Below are 26744 nucleotides of genomic sequence, written 5' to 3' on the forward strand. Positions count from 1 at the left end.
CCCAGCTCCAGTGGGAACCTTAATAAGCATTGCTTCAGGGCCAGTCACCCAAATCAATTAATGGAATCGCTTGGAGCAGCCGATACAGGGCGACATGCCAGGACGGAGAGGATTTTTTTATCAGTGAATTTGGCAAGAAAGTAAGTTTCAGACTCACGACTTTCAATTCTAGCCTCCTCAAAGAAGTAAATTGATTTTCCCCCACTGAAGATATTTAATCTTGAGAATTTAACATTTCTGCACAAGAAAATGTATATAGGTATATATATATATGTATAAAAATATATATCAATTCCAAAGAGAGCTGAATCTCAGGGAATGTGTGTGGGGAGGCAATGTGATTCCATGTGAGACCTTGAGTATTTTCCATACTGGAAAAGAGACCTTTTTCCAGATTAACTGGCTTTCTTATCCCTGGATGTGGAGTCTTTGGCCTTATTGGATCCACGTACCCGAGCAGTTAATCATGTCTCTTGGGTTATTTTCATGGGGACCAGGAGGCTCCCTGCCTCTGCCCACTTCGCCAGGGCAGACTTGCTGACCCTCTGGCCCAGCAGCTGCCTCTGCTGTCTGCATGTGCCCCTGAGGCTTGCCTGTGCGGGGGCTGCAGGCTGGCCCCTGAAGGGGGAGTTAGGAGGTGAGGGCTGCAGGCTGACCCTTGCAGGGGGGAGTCAGGAGGCGAGGGCTACAGGCTGGGGATGGAGGTGGTGGGAGGGGTCGGCTCCACTGCATGGACTCTGGTGTCACACCTAGCTGGGTTCAAATGCCAGCTCCTTCTGTGACCGCAGGAAGTGATGTCACATCTCTGAGCCTCATTTTCCACATGTGTAAAATGGGAATCAGCTTAGCCCAGAGCCAGGTTCCTAGGCAGTGCCTGATAAGTGGCCAGCATCATTCTCTGTCTTCAAGCCTCCTTTATTCTCTTTAAGGTTCAGTTTTCTCATCTAGAAATTGGGGATAATAATTTCTAGAGTGCAGAGTTTCTATAGAAACTAAATGACATAGTACTCAGTGGCAGAAAATTCCAGTGCTGAGACGGGCCAGGCAGAGTACTGTTAATAAGTAAAGACTGCTGAGTGGAGTTCTGATAAGCGGGAGACGGCCGCCGCCTCTTGGCACCTGACAATCTCTCTTCGGGAGAGCCAGCTCAGTGATGCCCCTTCATCTTTCACATTTTCGAGAAGCTGGATATGTGAATTTTTTAAATGCAAAAATCTCCCCATTTTAAAATGCTGGCCACTAATTAAAAATATATAAGAGGGCTTTCCTGGTGGCGCAGTGGTTGAGTGTCCGCCTACCGATGCAGGGGACACGGGTTTGTGTCCCGGTCCGGGAAGATCCCACATGCCGTGGAGCGGCTAGGCCCGTGAGCCATGGCCGCTGAGCCTGCGTGTCCGGAGCCTGTGCTCCGAAAGGGGAGAGGCCACAACAGTGAGAGGCCCGCATACCACAAAAAAAAAAAAGAAAAAAAAAAATATATGAAATATGCTGCCCCCAAAATCGTATCTGTGAGCTAAACAGGGCTGTGTATCACCAAGAATAAACAATAAAAATAGTTAACATTTATTGTATGCATTCTCTGTGTCAGGTATGGTTCTAAGTTTTCTATATAAATTATCCCATTTAATCATCTCAATAATCACCTCTACAAGGGGTGTGTGTGTGTGTGTGTGTGTGTGTGTGTGTGTGTGTGTGTGTGTGTACTATTATTATACCCATTTCATAGGTGAGAAAACCGAGGCACAGAGAGGTCATCAGTAACTGAGTCGTTTTCAATAACTTCCCATCATCCCCAGGCCTCCCCTGCCCCTTTTGTTGCCTTCTGCCTGCCTGCTCTGGGTCTCTTCTATTCTGAGGACCTCTGGGCTCCCCCTGAAGTGTTTAGCTCTGTGCAGGGGTAGACAGCCATCCTGTGATAGAGGCACCAATGTCCTCCACAAAGCCCCCAGGCCCAATCTGGAGGGACCTGGAAGAAGAGAGGTTCTCCAGGTGTCCACTGGCTGGAGCTTCTCCATGGGACTGCAGTTAAACCCTTGCCTCAGGAGGGGACTACATGGCAAAAGGAGAAAAGGGGCCAGCCAACTTGCCCATCTTCTGGGTCAGCCAAACAGAGGGGCATCCAGAGGAGAAAGCCTTTGCCTTCAATGTGCTGTGTGCCTAGCACTGGCCTAACCACTGTGTATACAGTGGCTGACTGAATCTCCTTGCTAATTGCTGCATGGTGGGAATCAGTATCCATGTCATCCAGGTGAGCAAATTGAGGCTCAGAGAAGTGAAGTGACTTATCCAAGGTCACCCAGCACAGACAACAGCCAAGACTCAAGTCCTGGTCTGTCTGACTCTGAGACTGCACCAGGCTGCACCACAATGAATTCTGCCTGGTCACTGCATTTCTGTCCTCCTATCCTGCTTCTGCTTGAAAGCAGGGCTAAGGCTCTATCAGAGAGGCCAGCAGACAGGTCAGGAGAAACTGGGAGCTGAGCTTGGGAGCACTCTCCTGAGCCTTCCAGCCCAGGGAAGAGTCTGCTGAGCAGCTGGAAGGTAGGGAGATGGACTGGATGGCCTCTCCAGGCACCTTCCAGGCTCAGTTGCTAGGATGGGGCAAAGCTGTGCAAGGGGTGGGGCTTGACGGTGCCAGGGACCTGGGGAGCCTGGAACTCTTGGTCCCCAGCTCTATCTCTTTCCTAAGTGGCTGTCACTCACACACAGTCCCTCCCACGTGTGATGTGTCTCTCCCACCGCAACACCAAAGAGGGCTAAATCCTTGGAGAAGCTGTCTTCTGACATCCTCTGCCTTCAAAGTTGCCCAGCCCTCCCCGCCAAGAACACGCTTTCCCAACGTCCTCCTTTCCATTTGCCTACATATTTTTACAGCCAAACAACACTTTCAAAGGCCTCCTTTTTCTTCTCCTAATTAATTTTTATCTTCCAAGACGGAGGGAGGACAACACGGGAGACATTGTTTGTGATGTTTGCTGCTCCCTGACAACTCTTCAAATGAAATTTCCTCTGGAATGATGGGCTGCCACTAGCCACGCGTCTCCCAGGCTACAGGGTGGGGGAGCGAGGGGTCTGGAGCCCCCCGAGAGACCGGCGTCTCGCTTCCTGCTGTTGTCATCTTTGGATGGGAATGGGCTCTCTCCCTCGAGTGCTACTCTCAGCCAGGGGGGCTTTTTAAGACAGTTTGCAGCTTAACCAGGAAACATGCTAACTGCAGAAATGAAGTTCATTTGCCCTGTGCTCTGGAACCTTCAGGGGTGCTACCTGCTGGGTTCCTGTCCTCAGCATGGTCTCCTGTATTTGCTTTACTTGGCCTCTGCTGTCTTTTAATTCCATCCTTTAATTCGACAACGGCATCCACTCAACGTGATTATTTAAGCAACTACGATGTGCCAGGATGGTTCTAGGCTGGGGATACGGCTTCACTCTTCCCCAAGGAACTCCTGGACTGTGGCTGGCTCTTTAGAGAAACAATATGGACACGGAGACAAAGAGCACAGGCATTAGAGCCAGACTACTTGGATTCCAATCCCAGCGCTGCATTTCACCAGCTGTGTGACGTTAGGCAAGAAATATGAACTCAGGTTACTTTCTGAGCCTTCCTTTCATCATGTGTTAGAGGTGATAATAATAGTCTCAACCTTCTAGGGATGTTATGAGGATGATAGGAGTGAATACAGGTAAAGTACTTGGAACGTTGCCTGGCACACAGTAAGTGCTCAATAAACGTTACTATAGTTTTGACTTTGCCAATGTCTCCTAGACATCCTATGGCAACCTCTGGAGCTGATTCCTGTTCAACCCTAGTGCCAGTCTTGCCGTATACACTCACGGGTGGGAGAGAGGACCATCCCTCCAGGAGAAGACCCTGGAGTGGCTGCGGGAGAGGGCAGTGTGTGTGCAAACAAAGTATCTGACTGTACATCCGGCTCCATTGATCCTTGATCTGCTGTTGGATCACCCGCAACTCACCCACCCCCTCTGGACCTCTGTTTCTCTAGGTTAAACTCAGGTTTCCTTCCAGCTCTAACTTGAAAGTGACCATAAGGAGGCTACCCCCAGGCCCAGTGCAGGGGTGGGGAAGGGGGAGGGCTTGAGGAGGGAGGTATGACTAAGGAGGGTGGGCTGGGGGTGGGGCAGGGAGGAAGAAAGTTTGTCCAGGGACCTTCTAGGAGGGTCTTTTCTTCTAGCTCATCATCCGAGGTGGGGATAATGCATCCACACTCAGGTTCCTCTCTGCCTACATAACAGTCCCACCGCTGCCGCCGATGGAAGGGAGCCTAGGCAAGAGGGCTTTCATTTGAACTAAAGCAGGAGACAAGGTGGCCAGAGAGCAAGCGGAATTCACTGGTGATCAGGAGGGCAAGGAAGGGGAGTTGGTTCTGCAGGGGGATGTGGAGTTGCTGTTTCTGGCCAAAGGCCCTTGCGAGCCTGGGCCCTTAAGCCCCAGCATCCCAGCTGGGTGGCAGCATCTGTGTCCCTCCCCTGCCCTCCTCACTGCACCATTGGCAGGGAAGGTGGGTGAGGGTGGATCGGGCTGCGGGAGGTGCTGCTTGATGCCGAGGACAGCAGCTCGGTGGGGAGCAGGGACCAGGCTCTTGGAAGCCAATCTGAGCATCTTAGCATGGAGGGAGGCAAGGGCATCCAATCAGTGGCAATGAGCCTGCACTGGGCTTATTTATGCTGCTTCCCTTTGATTGGGAGCCCTGCTTAGAGACGGGCTCATCTGTAATGCATGAGGAATGCTCTAGCACAAAGGGCTGGGCCATAGCCTGCGGACAGGCAGAAGCAGGCGCAGCACACACGCGCACACACACACACGCACGTACAAACACACACACGCACACGCACGCCCATCCCCCCACTCACACTTATCTAAGCACACCTGTTGGGACATTTAAGCAGACAGACACGCGTGCATGTTCCACCTACGTATCCACGTAGACACTGGCACACACCTGTAAACAATCATAGGCACATATCCACATGCCCAGATCACAGAGACACATGCACACATATGCTGGTCAGTACATATCTGCAGACACACATGTCCAAGCATAAAGACACACAAGCACCCAGACAGGCTGGCTCTGGTGCATGGACACACACGTGCACACATACACACATGAATGTGCCTTCACACGTCGTATACCGCTACACGCGCACGTGAAGGCACTCACATACTCACATCCTTGCTCGCCCTCATGAACACACACACCGGGTCCCAGAGAGCCCCTAGCGTGCTTAGGACAATGCTTTATCTTCCCCACACTCTAAGTACACGGTGGTGACCTTGTAGGAAGACCGAGTTTGCCAGAGGCAACAGAGGCGGAGTCTGTTTCCTCTCCCTTCGCTCTTCACTAAGCAGCTGCTTCTACCCTTAAGAAGAGGCACAGGGGAGGCCGGGGTGGGGGGTTGCTACTGGGGCTCCATGCCCAGGAGGTAGAAGGCTTTCCCACCCAACCCCTTCTTTCTGTCCTTACTCAGGCCCCATTGGAGGCTCAGTCTGTCACTCAGAGGCTTAGCCTGGAAGGAGGCAAGGGCTGGGGGATGGGGAACCAGGGCCCGGAGGAAAGCAAACTCCCCCAGGCTTTCAGACGGATTGACTACTAAACACATACATGAATGAATGGACCCATAGCCACAGGATGCCCAGATCCTGACCATTTCTGAGAAATCATTAGAGCAGTGGTCCTCAAAGGGTGGGCCCTACACCAGCAGTCTCAGCCTCACCTGGGAACTCATTAGAAATGCACATTCTCAGGCCCCCCAGGACCCACTGAATCAGTAACTTCAGGGATGGGGCCCAGCAATCTGGGGGTTCCCCAAGCCTTCCGGGTGATTTGGACACACACTCAAGTCTGAGAACTGTGGCTCAGAACATGGGCTTTGGAGAAAGGCAGGCCTGGGCCAGCCTCGGGCTCCTTCAGCCGTGAGTCCTTGGACAACCCGCTTAATGCTCCAGGCCTTAGTCTCCACACGTGTAAAGTGGAAACAACTGCAGTACCTACTCCACGGGATTTATCACGAAGATTAAATGAGACCAAGCATGGAGCACCTGGCCCACTGTGAGCTCTCAGTGGTGGTAGCTATAATTATTATTACTTTAATTTCCAGAAGAACATTTACAGCTATCGGTGGTCAGGGTCATTCAGTGTCCTAAACCCTCAGCTACTCTAGTAGAAGGTGAAAAAACAGTAAGGAACTAAGCCAACGCTTTACAAAACAGGGGGGTGCAGCAAAGTCAGACCCCCATGAGAGCAGTAACCTGAGCAGCTGACAGGGGCTTTACACGGACACCAGCGTTCCACGAGTGTAACATGCTAAGGAATGCTTGTAAATGCTTGTTCAAGTTTTAAGCCTCCTTCCTTCCCTGGAGGATGTTCCCCCTGCTGCTCTCTCAGTGGCGGAGAGCTCACCCCAAGCCCAGGCCAGCCTCTTGGAAGTGGAGGCTGCCGAGACGCAAAGCCAAGGGCAGGGAGCCCCCTGGCCCCAGGGCCTGTGTGTGTGTCTGGGCCATGCTTCTCCTTCCCCCTTTTCCAGCCTCTTCTCTCCACCTGTCCTCCTCTGATGATTTAAGGAAACACAGCATATTCATGCTGCTTGTCCCAGGTATGGAAACTTCTAGGATTCGTGCTGGGACCAGCCCAGATGGCCACATCACTACAGCTCCTCAAAGTCAACTGGTCCCAAACAGGGATGGGCGGAGCCCTGGGGATTTCTGGTCCTTTGGCTCTGTGTGGTTAGGGAAGGATAGTGAAGGGAGGGAGAAGGTCTCACCTTGAAGAAGGTCATGGTGGCCCCGTCCTTGACAGCCCCATACTCGATTTTGGTTTGCTTGGCCAGGTCATCGGCAGAGTCGATGGGCGATTCCATGCGCTCCACGGTCAGAAAGGCAGCCAGGTTGGCCGTATAGGAGGAGATGATGATCAGCGTGAAGAACCACCAGATGCCACCAATGATGCGCGTGGACAGGGCTTTGGGCATCAGCTCAGACCCTGGGAGGAGGGAGGAGGAGACTGGTGGTCCCTGACGATGCCCAGACCAGGGTTGCTCTGGTCCTCTGGGACACGGACTCCACTGACAACCTAGTAACAGCGGAGACCTCTTCCCTAGACCAGTGGTTCTCCAAGTGTAGTTCCTGGACCATCAGCATCACCCGGGAACTTGTTAGAAATGCACATTCTCAGGCCCCGCCCCAGGACCTAATGAACCAGTAACTTAGGGGTGGGGCCCAACAATCTGGGCTTTGATAAGCCCTCCAGGTGATCCTGATGCAGGCTAAAATTTAAGAACCACGGCTTGAGAAAAACACGCACATGCACAACATTTCCCAGGCTTGTCAGACCCTCTGATGCCTATCCGTGAACCACCTGTGTGGTCCCAGGTTCTGAACACCTGGAAGTCTTGAGTGAGTCCTGCTCGTAGCTCTTAGTTCTCTGTGTGATCATGTGCCAGACAGCTTCCCTCTCTGGGACTCTGTAAAGCATCGTCCTTCCTCTGTCCCAGCCTCATGCAAATACCACAATGCTGCTGTAATGATATAATTTGAGGAGGAACTGTGTTGGAAATACGAGTGGTACACAAATATAAGATTGCTATAGGATGCTTTGCAGGAGGAGAAAAATCAACATTTTTTTGAAGCTCTTCGCCGAAATAGATCATTCCTCCTCCCCGACCTTGCGTGCGAAGCACAATTTAGCTGAAACCTTCTAACTGAAGTAATTAACTAGGTGGCTTTCAAGAGATTTAAATAGCAAGTGACTCGTGAACTTTCCAGAACATTCGGCCCTGCCGTCTGAAAAGCGTCTGCTTTGATATGGATGAATTCTTTTCTCAATCACTCAAGGGAGAGTTTTTCAAATACATAACTATTTTTCTCCCTCCTAATCAAAACCTTGTGGGGAATACATCAGGGGCCAGTGCTTTGAATAAGCAGCAGGAGGTGAAAGGGAAGCTATTACTGCATTGAGGGGTCTCCAGGTCCTTCCCAACTGTCAGTGAACAAAGATGATGAATGAAGAAGCAAGGTGAGGCTTCAGGACACTCATTAATGGTGGGGACGGAGAGAGGCACTTCCCTGTAAAGCTGCCTGTCACTTCCCAGCTGCTGGAGACCACGCCCCCGCCTCCACCCCCAGCTTCATCTGCCTGGCCCTCCCCCAGGCAAGGGGCTAGAGTTGCCCCCAAAGGGAGAATGACTTATTTTACTTGTTTGCTTGCTGAGCTCTGCCAGGCTCTGTTGGGCCCCTGACCCGGCCTCTGTCGTGGCTGGGAGTTCGCTCAGGTCAGGGTCCTTCGTTCAAGTGCCCAGCACAGGGCTTGGCGTGTAGTGGGGACTCAGGAGACACTGAGATAACATCAGTCATTCATTCCTTTGGCATTTGCTAGTATATATCTACTGAGGACCAGGGTTTGAGCTGGGTCTAGAGGATACACACAGATGAGTGAGGGACAGAGACATTCTTTGCCCCTTGGATCTCCTTCCCTCCCTGGTGCCCCTGTTGCCCACTGTCCCCCTGTGGGTCCCTAACCCAGGCAGAGGTAATGAGCAGAGGCAATGAGCACTTGGCTCCTGGTCATCAGGGCTTGGGGGTGGGGTTCTTCTGGGGGTCTTTCCTGGCTGGGGTTCCCTCCCCCTGTGCTTGCCCTCCAGCCCCTGGTGTTTCTGCACTGTGCTGCTTGTAGGTGCTCAGCTTTCTGAGATATTTGAGCAAGTGCAGATCCAAAAGATGCTACCAGCCGGGGGGAGGTGCAGCATCCCAACCTTCCCTCAAGAGGATGTAAGAAAAAATGGCGTCCTTCTGTGTTTACCAGCTCTGATGCACTGAGGCTAATGTCCCCACCTCAGACATGCCCTTTTCGACTACCAGGCTCCCCAGAGTCCAGTTCCCGCTACATTCTGAAGTTTTCATAATCCATCTCTGTCCTCCAGCCCCATGGCCACTACCTCGGCTCAGGTACCATCATCTCATTCCTGCAATAGCCTCCCACCCAGCCTCCCTGCCTCCAGCCTCCCCTCATGCTCAGCCCAACTTTGCTCAGCCAGGTTCTGTGGTGGTGAGGCCATCGGTGGGGTTGGCCCCAGCAGACAAGATGCTGTATGTCCATTGCAGCTGGAGCAGGAGGGGCTGGGGATGAGCCCTGCATGCCATGGGGGGGCGTGGCTTATACGCTTCAGCCTCAGACCCTGAGCCGGTCCAGCCACAGTAGTGATGGAGCTTGGGGACCTGGGAAAGGGCACACACCTAAGCATCCAGGTGTCTCCAACCTTCTGAGGGCTTGGCAGTTCCGAGGCTGCCCTGGAGGATGGGGCTGGCTCTGCTGACACTGGAGAGGAGGCTGCCTGGGGAGGGCACACGTACCTTGCTGCATTAAGGACCCCATTCCAAACCAGAAGCTGTTCAGCAGAGTGAAGTTATTTTCTACCACCTCAGAGCCAGGGTTGCAGGGGTGAGCATCATACCACTCATAAGGGCTGAACCTGCAGCAGAAAGAGGGGGGCAATGAGGCGAGGCTACGGGGAGACGGGAGGGAAGGAGTGTCCAAGCCACACAAGCCGGCGGTTTAGCAATCAGTGATATGCCGACAACTTTAGCATCAATTCCCTCACCGTTCTGCTGGGAAGGCAGGGAATGGGAAACCAGGGCCATTTTCCTTCTCATTCTTTATTGTTAGTGCCCTTTTCTGGTGATAAAAGTAATTCAGCAGTATCTCTTAGAATTAAAAGTGCACATGCCCTTCAACCTAGCAATTCTGCAACTCATTATCCATCCTACAAAAAACACTCCCACAGGAGCACAAAGAGAAGTGTGTGAGGGTGTTTATCAAAGCATTATTTGTAATAGTGAAAAACTGGAAACAACCTAAATGTCCTTCAATAGAGGAATGATTAAATAAACTCTGCCACGATCGTACTTTGAAATATCACGCAGCTGTTAGAGGAGATGTACCAACAGGGAAAGATCTTCAACACATATTGTTTGGTTTTTTACAAAAAGTGATAAAAATAAGAACAATATGATCACATCTGTATAAATAGGTTCCTGAAGACATCGTTGCATACCTATTTATGTACCTTTGTACATAAACGCATATAGAGTCTGGAAGGATCCATATCTAAAAAAATATCACTGTTTACCTCGCGGGGGGGTTGTTAAAATGGCAGAAGAAATTTCATGGAAGCCTGTTCCTTTGTATGTATTACATGAATTTTGAAAAATGAGAACAGGCTTTTGAATTACTTGTATACTTAAAACAACCTTAAAATGGAGAAATAGTAAAATACACTCTTCACAAAATAGTAAAACAGTACAGAATACAATGGGAAAATGAAAGTACACCATGATCCCACCCTCTGGGGAAAACAATGTGTTATATATTTTTTTCAGATTTTTCTCTCTGAATATGCAAATACATGCATGACAGGAAAAAATGTTATTTAAAGCTCCCCACTGCCTTCTAAGGAAGAGAAGTCCTGATAACTGTTTACTGTGTGAATTCCAGTTGAGGAATTGGACATGTAAGCTGGAGGAAGCTGGAACACTCTGGAGAGATTGAGAGAAAGTCCCCACCAGGCTGGAGTGGCTGCAGGGACTGGGGTGACTGGAGTGGCTGGTGTGGGGTCAGATGCTGAGATGAGAGACCCGGAAGGAGAGACATGTCGGATAGAATTTTGTTTTGTTTTTTAAAGTGTGATGAGCTTTAAGTGTGATGTTGTGACTTTCCATCTCCCTTCTAAAAGCTTTAGTCAATTAAACATTGATCACCAATGCTCACATGAGAAGAATTTTGTTTTCACAAAGCAGGAAGGTCCTCCAGATAGGAAAGTGCAAAGTGAGGCTTCAAACCAAGATGGGGATTTTCAAAGTGAATGACCACGAACAGGTTAGAGGCTCTAAACATCCACAAGAAAGAGACAGAGGATGAAGAGAGTAGAGATGAGAGACTGTTGTGAGAAGAGTTTTAGAGAAAGCCTTTGGAGAGCTGTGTGTTCAGGGGCCCCTGCATTGAAGTCTAGGGAGAGCAGCTTCCACAGGGCAGCTGGGGGAGCTCGGGGGTGGCTCTGGAAGGAGCAGATGTGGTGGACACCACCTGGGAAATCTGAAGGGCAGGGGTCGGGCTGATACGTGCTTCTTAGGTGAGACAGGAGGGTGAGTCCTTGCTGCACGGCACCGGCCTGCAGGCCCAGACATGGCCAGGGCTAAGGACGTTTCCCTGGACCAGATGGGCCCATGTAGAAGAGAGATCCAGCCCAGATCCACCTTGACTCCTATCCAAGAAGAGCGATGGGACTCCAACAGGGAGAAGCCATGGAGCAGGGGCTGCTAGAGGACCAGATGCTGAGCGGGGGAGTGGGCCGAGCAAGGAGGCGCTGCCGAAGGCGGCCTCCATGGGGGCGAGGGGAGAAGTCTGATCTGTGAATGAGGGTAGAAATGTTGAGGACTATACCAGACTTAGCCTTCTAACTTTTGAGTTGGAACAGTGTGTTTGTGCTTTAGAGAGAGACCTAGGGTTTCTGAGCTCTGGAAGCAAGCCAAAATGACAGGTCCTGGCAGGACTTTCACTGGGGCAAAGAAATTCACCTCTGAACGCACTGGAAGGTGGGTGAGAGACAAAGTAAAGATGATGTCTGATGAGCTCTCATGAGCCCTGATTTTTAAACGTACACACACATATACAAAGTATATACATGATATATGGGATAATCTTTTAACACACACACAAAGTCATATCATATATCTTGTCTTAGATCTTGGCTTTGCACTTAATAAGTCACCAGCCTCTTTCCAGATCAGTCCTTCCTGATCCCCTTTATTCTCTATAACTAGTTAATAGGTGTTTTTTAATACATTTTTAAACTTGAGGTATAGTTAATTTACAATGTGTTAGTTTCAGGTGGATAGCATAGTGATTCAATTCCATATATGTTCTTTTTCAGATTCTTTTCTATGATAAGTTATGACAAGCTACTGAGTACAGTTCCCTGTGCTGTACAGTAGGTCCTTGTTGCTTACCTGTCTGATATACGCTAGTGTGTATGTTTTAGCCCCAAACTCCTAATTTATCTCTCCCCCCCACCTCCCCACCATCCCCTTTGGTAACCCTAAGCTTGTTTTCTATGTCTGTGAGTCTATTTATGTTTTGTAAATAAGGTCATTTGTATCACTTTTTTAGTCAATAGGTGTTTTTAACCATTCCTCTCTGACGGCACTTAGGCTGGCCCTATTTGCCACTGTGTTACACTCTGCTGAAAGAAACATCCTTGGCCACACTTCCGTGGGTACCTAGGCCAAAGGGCAGCCTTGTCTAGGGCTTTGCTGAGCAGGCTTTCTAGATTGGGGGGAACTGTAAAGTGGGGCTCAGTGGTGACTTTCAACAGGATAAATTCCCAGAGGTGGAATTGCTTACCATGATAGAAATAACTGGTCTCAAATGGGCCTCTTGGTTATCAAGTACTGTTATAGACCTGGGTCCTCACTACCCCTCGAGAGGCCGACAGTGCAGCAGGCGCCCACTTTACAGGTGGGGAGGTGGCTTGGAGCAGTCTAGGTGACTGCAATCTTGCGGTCAGTGGGTGGAAAGGCCCAGATTCGAACTCCAAGGCCACCGGAGGGAAGAGGATGGGATGGGTGCCGGAGGGCGCCACCGAAATGAGTGATGGATCTCGGACTTATGGCTTTTGTGGCTACAACGGGTTCTCTCAGTCTTGCAAGTAAGTCGGAGCTGGTAGAGGCTGACCTGGAGATACTCTGTGTCCCCTCAGAGGAGAAGGCTAAACACCGGCCCCTGGGTAGAAGGGCAGACAGAGCACTGACTGGCCGGGGCCATCTCTTCCCTGGGACTCTCATCTGTACTGGATTTGGCCGGAATGTGACTCCTGGGGGCTGGACTGGAGGCTCGCCCCCGGCCCTGCCTCTGGGGTCAGGCACTTAGGATTATCTCCTCGTCATGAGTGCCAACTGTCCTGCTCTCTGTGGTGAGAAGCATCCGCCCTCCCTTCCTTTTTTCTCACTGAGCATGAAGCAGAATATCCTGGTGGCAGAGAAACGCCTTGGTCAATGCCTGGACCCCTGATGCTAGACAGGCACAGGTCAGGCCAGTTTTTTTTTGTGTGTGTGCTGTACGCGGTCCTCTCACTGTTGTGGCCTCTCCTGTTGCAGAGCACAGGCTCCGGATGCACAGGCTCAGCGGCCATGGCTCACGGGCCCAGCCACTCCGCGGCATGTGGGATCTTCCCGGACCGGGGCACGAACCCGTGTCCCTTGCATCGGCAGGCAGACTCTCAACCACTGCGCCACCAGGGAAGCCCCAGGCCAGTTTTTAGGATGGACAGCACTGTGCCCTGCTGGAGCTGCCCGGAGGGGGCCTGGACACCTGCCCACCCTTCGCAGACCCCATCTCTTGGGCAGCTGTGTCCAGCTCTCCGGCAGCCAGCAAGGAGTGGTCCAAAGGACACAGGCCACGTGGAGGCAAGGGGACAGAGGGCCACATCCACACTACAGATGTGCTGTGCTCGACCTCAACAGTATTGTAAAATATCAAATTAGCGGCTACTTATAAAAGCCATGAGGCTTCACATGAAAATCTGAACCTCTCTCTAAAATCATGGACCCCGCAGCACTGGTCTGTGTTCCTGTTTATCACGGTCGGTTGGAGCTGAGTGGTAGTCACCCTTTTCTCCACGTGTGTCCTCGAGTTTGCCTCAGTCCCCACTACTCCCTGCCGCCTACCACCCAGCCTGCTTCACTCCCTCATGCTTCCTGTGTGTGCCACCCCTGATTTAAAGTCGGGCAAGTCTTGGTTTGAAGCCTAACACTCCACGGAAAGGCTTTCTGACTTTGGGCAAAGACTTAACCCCTGTGAGCCTCAGTTTCTGCTTTTGTAGAGTGGAGGTAATCGTACCGACCTCACAGGACTGCTGTAAGGATTTGACGGGATGGGTGTGAATTGTGTCGTCAGAGTGTTACACTGTGTGACAATTGTCCTACGATGCTGTTCATGGCTCTGTGGCCGAGACCCTTGTCCCTCTCCTCTCTCTCCGGCATCCTGTGTCATTCTAGCAGCTCCAGAAATCCCATCTCTTCCAGAAAGTCTTCCCAGCCTAACCTTGAGAGGGGGGGCTCCTACCTGCCTGGCCAGGAGGTAGTGGGTGGGAAGGAGGTTGGGCTGCCAGCAGCTGATGAAAGGCCAGGAATTAGAGGGGGATGGGAGGCACATCAAATGAGCAACGCTGATGCTGGAAAAACTCCAGCTGTTTGCAAGGGGGTGGGAGCCAAGAGGCCGGCTGGAGCTGCTAAAATTATGGTGAGAGCTCTGGAGAATGGCTCCTGGCTTTCAAAGCCTTGTTAGACCATTAGAGACAAGAGGCATAATGAAGGTCTCTCTGTGGCAGGCTGGGCTGCCGGCTGGGCGAGCAGGCAGGCAGCATCAGGCCTGCCGGCAGCAAAGAGCTTCGGAGGCAGGACAATTTCCTCTCTCACATCCTTCCCTTTGGTCTGTCTCTGTGTGGGAGGAGGGAGTGAAAAGAAGCAGGGTTGGGGGAAGGCTTTCAAAGAAGACTCAGGAGAGAAAAAGGCCGAAACACCAAGTCCTTGGATCTCAAACTGCTTCTCCGGAGAAGTCTCGCTTCACACCGTGTTAGAATTTAGAGAAAAAAGAACCAGGGCAGGGGCAGGGGCTGGGGCTGGAGCCTGGAGGCAAGAGGCAGAGGGCCCAGGAGCCACCAACTTGGGGCGGGAACAGAACACGCATGTCCAGGTGGCCAGAGATGTGGGTTGCAGATAAAACACTTGGTGACCTGAGGTCACTTGCCGGATGTGCCCCTTATTGCTAGGATGGCCTTGGCGCGTACTGAGCCTTTCTGAGTCCAGATGTCTCCCCTTCATGGGAGGCTGTGAGAATTAAGATAATTGGCTGTAAAGGACAGAGCATGGCGCTCAGTAAACATTGAGCTAAACCTGTTTCCTAGTGACCTCTCCCTACCACCCACCAGTAAGGATGTGCTGTGTCTACTTCATGTGAACAACTAAATACGCAAGGGTATTGCTAGTACGCGTTAGAGGCAGGTATGTGCGTGTGCCAAGTTTCTGCATGTGTGCATGCGTGTGAGTTTATGTGGCACTGTTTCCCCTGCTGTTGTGGACTGGATGGACACAGTCTGTTTGCCAAGTTTCAAGCTACCTGCTGGGCCACCCAACGCGCCTGGGTCTGCTGTACTGGGTGCCTGGCCCAGGTGGTGCAGCCTTGGGCAGTGACTTAACCTCTCCTTCTCATAGGACCTGGGATACAACTGCTGCCTCTCAGAGTCATGGACGCAGACCAGGGTGAAGACTGGGGGATTCAAGCTCAGAGGCCATGGAGTGATCCCTGAGCGATATGAAAGGATCTGAGCCTCACGGAGGGAGGCAGGAGAGCAGGTACAGCAGTGGCCTGAACCTGGGCCTTCTGTGCCAATTGCTGAGGATGGGGGGACCTGCCTGGCTCCCTGAGCCTCTAACCCTGGGCCGGACCTCTGGTCAAGGCATTGCCCTTACCTGGCGATGACAAAGAGGACACAGCTGACACCCAGGTAGGCGAGGAGCACGTACATCCAGATGTCTGGGGACAAGGGGTTGAGGAAGGAGAAGACACTGGGGTTGGTGCCATTGGGCTTGCGATAGAGGATGCTCACACCGAGGGTCATGAAGGGCTTGGAGAAGTCGATGGCCTTCTCGCGGACGTGGGTGATGGTCAGGGGGGCCACAGCCAGATCTGCCTTCTGCAACGAGAGACAGACAGACTATGAGCAAAGCCTAAGGCTAGCAGGGGACAGAGCACCCCTTCTTGAAGGGAGGAGAGACGAGGGAGTGAAGTGGAGTCTGTTGCCTGAGCCCTGGATCACTTCACCACTCTTTAGTTTCAATATTTACTGACCCTTCTTCCGGGCCAGGCCATGCCCAGGGTGCTGGGAGACAATAATGAATTCGATCTAACCCCTGTCCTCCAAGAGCTCATGGCCTTGAGGAAAAGGACAGTGGTATCAACATGCAGAGAATGGAACCCTATTGCAGCTGTAACCCATGTGGTCCATTCTCAAAATGGTGCCTTTCAAATACAGTTCAGCAATCTTCAAACATTTAAAAATAGCTGGTGTTCTCTCTTTGTGACTATCAAAGGTCATGAAGAGGACACAGAATCCACAGCAACCCTTATTTATATCTAGTTTCCTCTCCTATCTACTTCTTGCACACTTCACGCCATTCTGGATATTCTATATATCCTCAAAGCCCCCAAAACCGGTGGGGCAAAAATAATACTCTCTTTGGAGGGAAAGGGTGGGGAAGAAACTAAACAGGCAACTTCAGAGCCCTCTTTAATAGGAGAGGGGAGGCAAGAGAACAGAGCAGAGGAGGAAGGGAAGGGACTGGGGAAGGCTAGGGATGCCCATAAGTTGATCAATCTTAGCCCATCACAGTTTTAACAAGGGGAATGATTAAAGGTCTGTATCTCTGGTCTGAGCTTTTTCTGACTAAAAATCTACAATCTCTCACTTCCATCTTTGCAGGCTTTCCTCACTGCTCTCCTCTTGCACAAGGCCCCACTAAGCTGCTTCCTGTTTACCACATTCCCTTCTTGACCTCCATGCTTTGCACACACGGTGCCCTGTTGAGAATGTCTCTTCCTGCTGTCTAACTCTCACCGCCTTCCATATTCCTTTGCATAGGCTATGTCTTCCAAGAAGCCCTCCCTGATATCCTCCAATTCTAAACTCCCATGAAGCTTGCGCTGTCCCACGGTAAGGTCCTAACCTGCTCAGTTGAAATGGCAGTCTGTGCAGCCGTGTGTCTTTGTGTCATATCTGCCTATTTACCTATGAGTTGCTAAGCGCAGTTGGGACTGTGGCTGACTCACTGCTTTGTTTCTCTACTCCCCAGCCCCATCTCAGCCTTTGCGATATTTGTTAACTAATAATGTGTCCCTCTGAGAGGCTGTGCCTTGGGCCCCTGTGGATATTTACACACCAGAATGTGAACCAAGTTATCACTTCCCTTCCTCGGGTGGGGCAGGACAGAAGGAGGCTGAGTCCTAAAGACCAGCACTAAAGACCCTTCTGCTAAGGGCGGCAGCTGCCTCTGAGAACCCCCTTCCAAACAATAGTCTCTAGGCAATCATCCACTGACTTGGTCCAGCTTAATTAATTCATTGAGTATTTAAACAATTAATTGTTTTGTGAGCTTCACTAGGCACTAGGGATACGCAGCTGAGCCACACAGACGTGGTTTCTGCCCTCCTGGGGCTTGTAGTCTAGTAGGGCAGACAGACGTTAATCAAATTGTTTTCTAAGTGGTAGCTATTAACACATCTCTGACTACACCGATTCTAGAATAGGAACCAGCAACCAAGTTGAAATGAAACTTCAAGACAGGGAGGACTGGTATGGGTAGAGTCCCAGCTCCTAAATGACTCTGCAGATGCTCCAGGCTGCGGGGCACTGGCACTGGCTGGGGGGCACTGCTCCAGGCTGGGGGGCACTGGCACATAACCCCAATGTTTCTCCTTCTAATGTCAGCCCCCATGGCTGATTATTGCCACTAGGAGCCCAAGGATTCGGTGAATCTTAGAACCTGGGGAAGTCAGGGAGGAGGGGCCTATTACAAGGGATGTTTCATACTGGGACCTTCCTTTCGTAAGCTGCTAAATGTGTGAGCTGGAACTTGCCTAGCTTTGAAGGCAGAGGAAGAAGACACAGGCAGCTCCTGCCACCCTAGCTCCCTGGAGCCCTCGCATTTCAGGGTGTGCACAAAGGAAAGCAACAAAAGGAGAGGGAACTGTCGGGGAAGGTGCAGCGGGACTAATGTGTATTTGCTCAAGACCTACTGTGCACCAGTGAGCAAGAGACCCAGTTCTGCTCTCACGGAGCTTCTGGTGAAGGGGGCCCCTGTTGGAGGCTGTGGATAGGACTCCAATTGGAGTGGAAGCTGGGGTGGGACATTCTGGAAGGTCCCTTTCAGTCCTGAAGTTCTAAGATCCTCTATAATGTTGGCATGACATCATTCTAGAACTTGGCCTCCCCTAGCCCTGCCCCTTCAAAGCACATTGCTTTGGGAGGCTCTGTTCTGACTCCAGAGTCATCATCACTGTTCAGAATGCATTTGGAACTGGTCTCTGGGAATGGCTTCTGGGGCTTGTAGTGGATTCTTGGGAAGAACCTCAAAGTCAATGGTGGCAAATCTTACTTGGGCTTTTGATGGCAGGTTGGATGACAGTGTTAATAACTGAGGGGTCAGTGTGTTTGCAGCCAATGTCTTTCCCACCACGAGTGTTCCAGGAGTGGCAAGGAAGCCAACCACAGGGCCAGAGGCCCTCTTTCTTCCCCCAGATGGTTTCAGAACCTTCAGAATCTCCCCACCAGCCTTTCTGCTCTCAGGTTCTAATGGTGTTAGAAGGCACCTGTGCCTACAGCAGCAAGACAACTGGTCAACCTGACCTTCTTCACAGGAAGTTTTGATGTGTGTTCTCCCTTGGGCTTCAGGAAGGCTGGAGTTCTCCACTTTGCTTTTGGTTTAGGCAGGAAATACTGCATTTCACCGTTGGTTACGATTTCCCTGAAAAAGGCCTTATTTTGTCCAACTTCCCTTGAAAGAGCTGAACAGATGTCAAGCCTTTGTTGTTTCAGTTCATTACTCAGAATGAAAGGCCCAATCTTGGCAGGCTCTTCCCACTTGTGCAAGTTTTCTTTGAGGATGATTCATAAAATCATAGGCTGTCAGAGCTGGACCAGAGACCTTTAGCAACATCTATTCCAACCCGTATTATCTATGGAGGGAAACTGAAGCTCACAGAAGGTGCAATGTCTTTGCTCTCATACTTACACTAATCACGTCCCTGAACAAACCGAACCTCGGGCTCGTGCAACACGTTCATTGGTCTTAGGGGTGACTTGTTACCCCTTCTGCCTCACTGAAGACCTTTCCATACCTTTTTAAAAAAAATAAACCTCTGGACCAGGTAGGACAGCCCATCCAGGACACCACTTCATCCCCATAAGCAACTCTCCACTTCCCAAGAATCCGGCCGCGCCCGCCTGGCTCCAGCTGTCCTGCTCTCCTCCATGCTCACATAAGGTCAATTGGCACCATTTGCTTTACCACGTCTCCACAACCAGAAGTGAAGGCAAGAATGACCTAACTAGCTACAGCTCCACATTTCTGCCCTTAGTATCCAGGCACTTTGGCTGCTGGTCGGATGCTACAGCCGCATACCCCAGAGCGAAACCTGGCAAGCCTCAGCTTGCTACCTGTGTCTGGTGGCCCAGTTGGCACCTGCCTACTTGGATTCCCAAGTACGGTCCCCACCAGATTCCCCATCTATGTGCTCCGCCTCTCGGTTGGGGATCCCCCAGGGCGTCTGCTTGTGGACTGGTATAGTTAAAATAGTAAGAACTACTATCTTTCATAGATGCTTCTTATACGCCAAGCATTGCTAAGTGTACTACCTACGTTACCTTATGCGACCCTCCCGGTGGCCCCATGAGGCACTAAACACGATCCCCACATTCCAGGTGAGGGTACTGTGGCTCGTCAGGCTAGGAGGTTTGGTCAAGCTGGTGAGTGGCCAGTGGCGTTCGTGGTACGGTGATGAGCGTAGCCACCTTCCAAGCTGGGGAGTGGCTGAGCCAGTACTTGGACCCAGTTCACTGTGACCTCAAACCCCGATGTTTTACCACTCTACCATACCAGCCATGTGCAGTGTGGGGTGCATTGGGCACCCCCTCCCCAAACATGTTCAAGTCCTCACCCTGGGTACCTGTGAACGTGACCTTATTTGGAAATAGGCTCCCCCGCTCACCGCCACCTAAAACAGTATTTTATTAATTGCCACTGGGACTAAACAACCTTGGAGAAATTCCTGGGTAGCGTAGCTGGGGCTGTGCCTAGGGAGGACACACTTTCTCTGTCTTCAGTGGGCATGTCCACTTCCGCATAGATCTGTTTCTCCCTGACTCCCACTGAGTGCCCCTAAAGCCATCAGTGTGCAAACACCCTCTCCTGAGTGTGCAGCCTTGTGGAAGGCTCCTGGCATGAGCCTGTTTTTTATTCAGACTCTCTGTGTCACCGTATTTCCCTCATATGTCCCCTAGCAACACTCCCCAAGTGGTTTAAAATTCCCCTAATACTACTGCATACCTATCAGAAGAGCCAAAAGAAAACAATGTTGATAAGACCAAGTGGCGATAAGGATGCAAAGCAACTGGGTGCCTCGTAGGTTGTGGGTGGATATGTGAAATGGTGCAACCACTCAACGTTACTGGTTATTATAAGAGCATAGAACTCAGGAAGAGCTAGATGAAGAAGATACACAGGGAAAGTTATGCGGGAAAGGGTGCGGAGCTTCCATGCTTTCTCTCTTTCTCTGGGCGTGCCACTCTCCCCACATCTCCGTGTCCACCAACCCAGAAGCTCTGTAAATTAGGTCTTTGTGGAAGTCATCAAGTTACGATGAAGTCATACTGAATTAGGGTGAGCTCCAAATCCAATGACTAGTGTCCTTATAAGAAGAAGAGAGGACACACGGATACACACAGAGAAGGCCACGTGATGGGAGGCAGAGACTGAAGTGATGCCACTTCGAGCCAAGGATGCCAAGGATTGCCAGCCACACTAGAAGCTAGGAGAGAGGCCTGGAGCAGATGCTCCCTCCAAAGGGACCGACTCTGTGGACACCTTGACTTCTGATTTCTGGCTTCCAGAACTGAGAGAGAATAAATGTCTGTGTTTTGTTTTTTTTTACATTTATGTGTTTTTAAGCCCCTAGTTTGTGGTCATTTGCTGTGGCAGCCCTAGGACACTCACACACGTGCCACCTAGGACCCTGGGCAGGGTGCATGCAACTCCCTGCGCCTCCCACTGCCAGCCCTTCCCCTGCACCTGTCCTATTCTGATAGGCAGGCTTTACGGTTGGGCCCACCCTGCCCTGCGTGAGCCCACGCCGCATTCCCAGAGACCTGAACTTGACTCTGCCTTCTGACCATGACTGCCTGGGTCTCCCCAGCATACACTTCACATCACCTGGTTAGGCTTGGGAGCCCTATGGCTACAGGAACGTGCTGACCGGCCCCAACTTCTCTCCAGGTCCTTGTACTTCTACTGCCAAAGCCACCCAAGAAACCTAGTCTCACTCTTGCCACATAGGCAAGACTTGTCCCCAGGGCTCTGTCTGCTGGCTGTCTGCCCACATCTCTGGTGTGTGGGATCCATGGAATTCACCTTCCAGTCTTTTCCCAAAGTTTTGTTTCTCCAACTAGAATCTTTTCTGATTCCCAATGCTGCTTAATATATGTCAAGACTTTTCCCTCTGCCCTTCAGATAAAAAATTCTTGTTATGGGTTCATTAAGCCATTCACGATCTACCTGGTGCTGTCTAATAGCACTTTCTGCAATGATGGAAATGTTCTGTACCTGCACTGTCCAATATGGTAGCCACTAGCCACATGTGGAACTTGAAATGTGGCTTGTATAACTGAGGAACTAAATTTATACTTTGATTTCATTAATTTTAAATTAAGGAATTTAAATTAATTTAACCAATTGATTTTAATTAATTTAAGTTTAAATTTAAATAACCCCATGTGGCTGGTGGCTAGTGAATTGGAAAGTGCACATCTAGCCCTGCCTGCCTCTGCAGCCTTACCTCCCATCTTGTTTTCCCCTGGTTCTCTTCCTACTGGCTTCTTTCAGACCCTCCAGTCCATGCTCACCTCAGGACCTTTGCACGATATTTTTCTCTACCTGGAACTTCTTCCTCTCTGAACTCTTTGTTGAGCTAACGCCTGCTTCTCCTTCAGATTTCAGCTCCAACATCACTTCCACAGACAAAATCGCCAGGTGAAATCAGGCCTCCCTGGTGATGACTCTCACAGCACCAGGTATTTGCTGTCCTAGCACTGATCTTATTTGTGATTTTAGAGGTATTGTGTGATTTCTCCCCCCACTGGCCCATAAGCTCATGAGAGCCAGGCCTGAGCCTGTGTCTTTTCACTATTCTATTGCCCCCACCTAGCATAGTGTCTGGCTCACAGCAGGCCCTCGGTAGAGATTTGGGGACTGAATGAATGGGGCGTTGCTGGTTTAGGAGAGACACCCAGCAAGTGTGTCCTCAGAGCCAGCTGGCTGGGGCACCTGGCACTTTCTAAGAGGGCAAAGCCAGTCACAGACAGTATCTGCTGATGAACCCTGGCCTCTCCAAGCTTAAGAAAACACAGTGCCCCTTGAAAGGCCCTGGACGTAAGCCTGGCAGCCAATGGCCTTAACAACCCACACGTCTGAACAGAGGGGAAACGAGTGCAAGTAGATTCATGAGTGCCAGCGGATGGGTCAACTACCAACGCCTGTGATTCACAAGCCAGCTTCCTGAGCCGACAGCAACCTCATGGCCTGATGGTGAGGAATGATGCCGTGCCTTTCCCTGGCCTGGAGAACTGGTGATTCCCGAGTCCCAAAAGGCTCCAAGCTGTGCCTCTGTCCTCCAGGAAGGATGGGCGGGTCCTCCCTGCTTCATAGCCACAGGGCCCTGGGGATGGATGCCCCACGGCTCCATCTCCTGTCTCTGGGGGTTCTCCTTCCCCATCCCACAGGGCCCTGAAGATGGCACCTGCCCAGAGAGGCCCTGCCCAGCCAAGCCCAAGGAGCTGGGGGCAAGGAGCCCCCTCCCTCCACGGGCTGTGAGGTCCCAGTTGTACATTCCCATAGCCCCTGTGCTGGTCCTCAATGCCCTTACCACACGTGAATTTTGATCTATAAGTCATTGCTTAATATCTAGCTCCTCTGCTGGTATATAAGCTCCAGGAGGGCGGGGACTACATTTATTTCACTCACTGATGTATCTCTAGGATTAGCACAAAGGCAGGCAAAAAGAAGGGGCTCAGTAAAGTTTTGTTGGAAGACTGAGCATCAAAGTACCCCCAAGAGTCCTGATCAACCCTTACTCCAGCCTAACGGGCTGAGCTCTGGCCTCTGTTTCCCTGTTCAGCTCCCCCATTCTTCCTGAGGTCACTCTGACCCCTGCCAGTCTGCCGGGGTCTGGCCCAGCCTGCCTGTCTCTCATCAGCCTCCCTCCAGTGTTTGGACCCTGCACCCTGTGCCCTTGTCCTTGATGGGTACCCTTACTTATGACCTATCAGTGGTCCCTAGCATTCATTGATAGCCCTCACTGGTCCTCATGGCTCTCCTCAGGCAGGTCCTGGTGACATCTTCAGCTCCACAGCATCCGCAGTGGCAGCCCTGGGCGACCTGGCTGCCCTGGGGATGGGGCCGTCTCTGCGGTCCATCTGTGTCCTCTACTCCAAGCCTGCCCCACTCCATCTGGGACTCTGTCCTGCCCCCCAGGTGAGCTCCCAGCATGCCTTGCTTTGAAGTGCCCTGTTCTAGGCTGAGAGAGGGGACTTGGGCAGAGCCTTTCCTGGCCTTGTAAACAGGGGTTGGGTCCAATGCCTATACGCCAGAACCAAGGTCTGTTCCCCAGCTGGGAGGAAGGTGGGACACAGTGAGGTAATGGTGGTGTCTTAGACACCAGATCTTCCCATCACATCTGCCAGCCTACCTGGAGGCCGGGAGACCAGAGTGCACAGTCTAAAGGCCATGGCTGATGTTGGGTGACATCTTTCCAAGTCTATGTCCTCCTTCATCTGTCCCTCATGTACCATTTTCTGTTACCCGCCAGGGAGCCAGAAATGACCCAGACCCCTTCCCTGGATTTCTCTGAATGCTGATGAAGGAGGACAGGGAAGGTATTTCCCACCTCTCTCAAGTCTCTAGGACCTTCCTCCAGGACTCCCCACTGGTTTCTGATGCGCAGGGCCTCTCAGCTCAGGCGCCAGTCTGCCAGCCAGGGAAGCTCTTTCACCTGGCCACACTCCTCTTGTGGAATACTTACGTCTATTCATACATTCATAGATTACTGCCTGCCTGTTTCCTCCGCTAGAATGTAAGATCCTGCGGCTCAGGGAAGGGATCCTGACTGTTTAGTTCACACTGTATCCACGGTGCCTAGCACGGGGCTTAACTGAACCAACTGAATGAACAAGTGAATCCCTTAATCAGTGGGAGCATTGGCTCGATCCACCCTCTGAGGTTTAGAAGAGGTCACCCAGCGAGCCCTCCTTCAGGGCCTCGTGCACTGCAATTCTTTTGGGGGGTACCCTGAGTCCCAGGTGGTGTCCACTCATGTCCCACCAGCCGGCCAGCGCCACACTTAACACTCAGCACTGTAGCCACCGATAACCTCCGAACAGCCCACATGTATCTAAAGACATGGGACAGGTGCTAGAAAATTCCTAAGTGCTGACCGAGGGGTCGTGTACCCGTGCTTCACACATAGGCTTCCTGAGCTAACGGATGCCTGGCAGTGAGACGTGAAGCCCGTGCCTTTCCCAGGCCTGGGAGAACGGCCGGTTCCTGAGTCCCCACAGGGCTGTCTTTCAGGACAGCTCAGCTGGCGTTCCCCGCTTCATGGCACACTATGGGGGATGCATCACACCTCCATTCGCATCTCTGTAAGATCCCCCCTTCCCTACTCCCTGCCTGTCCACAAGGCCGGCGTCCACCCAGGGTCTGCCCCGGCACGGTCCTACCAGCCCTGCAGGACCCCTGATGAGGGCGGAGACTTCAGCAACCTCGGCGACCCCACCCAGGTCGGTACCCCCATCTAAGCCCTGCATATCTCTTCCTCATTCTTCAAGTCTCAGCTCCAGAGTCGCCTCTGCAGGGAAGCCTGAGTCATTTCCCTGTTTCACACTCCCAAAGTCCCCTGTACATATACCTCCTCGCAGCACCGATCAAAATTTTACTGAAATTTAACTTGGTTGATTCATTGCTTGTTCCCAGAGGGGCAGGAACCACGCTGACCTTGGTTGCTCCTATATCTCCAGTCACCGCCCCGGGTCTGGCCTGTCATGTGGGCTTGGCTCACCCGTCTCATGCACCAGGTCAGACCCTCTGGCCATGACCAACTTCACGCAGGCACAAGCTGCCAGCATGTCACCTCCTGCCCACCTGGACACCTCTTGTCCCCTTCTTTCCTGTCTCTCCTGCCCCGCTTCCCCCATGACTTCCTGTGGACGCTGCTGCAGGGCCCTGATTGGCTCCCATGCCTGCCCTGCCAAACCCAGAAATGCATGAACGTCAGGTGCCGGTGGATAAGCCTGCTTCCCCTTTTCCCCTCACCCCGAGAGGTGGTCCTGAGACACGCTTTGCCAGGCTTTTCTGGGGTGCAGACTTGGATCAGTAGCACTCAGTGGTGACCAGCTCAAGGCTGCGTCCTCATATCGGCTTTCCCTCCCCTCTGCTCCTCTTCCGTGCCCTGACTCTCCCCGGCATCACCCCCCCAACCCACGCAGTAGTAGTGTCTGAGCCTCATCGGCCTCTGCCCTCCAGAAGCCCAGGCTGAGATAGGGTTCCATAAACCTTTGTGGAAGGAAGGAAGGCATGATCCTCAGCGGAAGGGCCAGCTTCTTCCCGTTGCTTCCTCCACCCTTGGTTTCCCTCACCCCTGCAGCTCTGTTGCTGCTTTGCTCCTTGTCCTTTCTTGCACTGGTTATCTGGACCCTGACCTCCTGCCAGGCTCTTTCCAGGTCTTTCCCAGGCTAGTCTCTGCTTGCTGGGTCCCGGCAGCTGACAACCCTGCAGTGAATCTCAATGTAGCCCAAGTCCTTCCTGCATCCCTCACCTGCTTACTTGATCATCTTCAGGTAGATCCTAAGCTTCCCCAGAGCTCCTCAGTCATTGCTCTGGGCAACCTGGCTGCCCTGACAAGAGGCTACCTTTTCAGTCCATCTGCTTCCCTGCCCTCACCTGCTCTGTCCCATCCAGGCTTCTGACCTACCCCAGGTGAGCTCCCAGCATGCCTTGCTTCGAAGTGCACTGGCCAGCCTGAAGGACGTGGCTTGGTAGAGCCTTTCCTGGCCACCCAAACAGGGATTTGGGGCCCCTCCTAAGACCCACGCATGCTGGCCAGAACTAAGATCTGGTTCTTGGTTGGAAGGCAGGGGACACAGTGCGTGACGGGGTCGGTCACGGCCTTGACACCAGACCCTCTGCTCGCACATCTTGGGTGGGAAGCTCAGTAGTCATGACCCCATGGCCGTGTCTCTGGGGATGGTGTGCAAGTCCACATGCTCACTCACACATCCTTCGTTCATGCCTGCTCTGCGTGCCCGGCCCCACGCCAGGTGCGGGCAGCGCCAGCACAGTCCAAAGGCACTGTCTGTCTGGAAGAAGAGTCAGGAGGGGAAATGGGGCCTTGGAGCTGTGCCACCTTCTCTGCTCTGCTCTCAGTGTTACACGGCGACGGAGAGGGACACCTGGGCAGTGCTATTTCTTTCACAGGGGAAGGGAAGTCACGCCAGGGCTAGCCATGACCACTCCTTGTCTCAGCCATCTTGGTCTAGCCGCCTCCATGAGACAGGGAAAACACCTTACATGCTCTAGTGAGATGTAACAACTTCGAGATAAAAGAACGAATGGCTTAAGGGAGAGGGTGGCATGGACATATACACACTACCAAATGTAAAACAGATAGCTAGTAGATAGCTAGTGGGAAGCAGCCGCATAGCACAGGGAGATCAGCTCGGTGCTTTGTGTCCACCTAGAGGGGTGGGATAGGGAGGGTGGGAGGGAGATGCAAGAGGGAAGAGATATGGGAACATATGTATATGTATAACTGAGTCACTTTGTTATAAAGCAGAAACTAACACACCATTGTAAAGCA

At 51.8% G+C, this 26744-nt stretch overlaps 1 protein-coding gene across 1 annotated transcript in view; it reads right to left on the reverse strand.

The window, feature by feature from the left end:
• Positions 1–26744, reverse strand: part of GRIK3 (glutamate ionotropic receptor kainate type subunit 3) — a 238219-nt gene that overhangs the window by 14550 nt on the left and 196925 nt on the right. Inside the window, exons 11-13 of the mRNA XM_079937389.1 lie at positions 15536–15759; positions 9365–9483; positions 6781–6998 (exon numbers count right to left, since the gene is read on the reverse strand). Coding sequence (XP_079793515.1) covers positions 6781–6998; positions 9365–9483; positions 15536–15759 — 561 coding nt within the window. The remainder of the gene's footprint in view (positions 1–6780; positions 6999–9364; positions 9484–15535; positions 15760–26744) is intronic.

Source organism: Stenella coeruleoalba (assembly GCF_951394435.1).
Source record: "Stenella coeruleoalba genome assembly, chromosome: 1".
Lineage (NCBI taxonomy): Eukaryota > Metazoa > Chordata > Mammalia > Artiodactyla > Delphinidae > Stenella > Stenella coeruleoalba.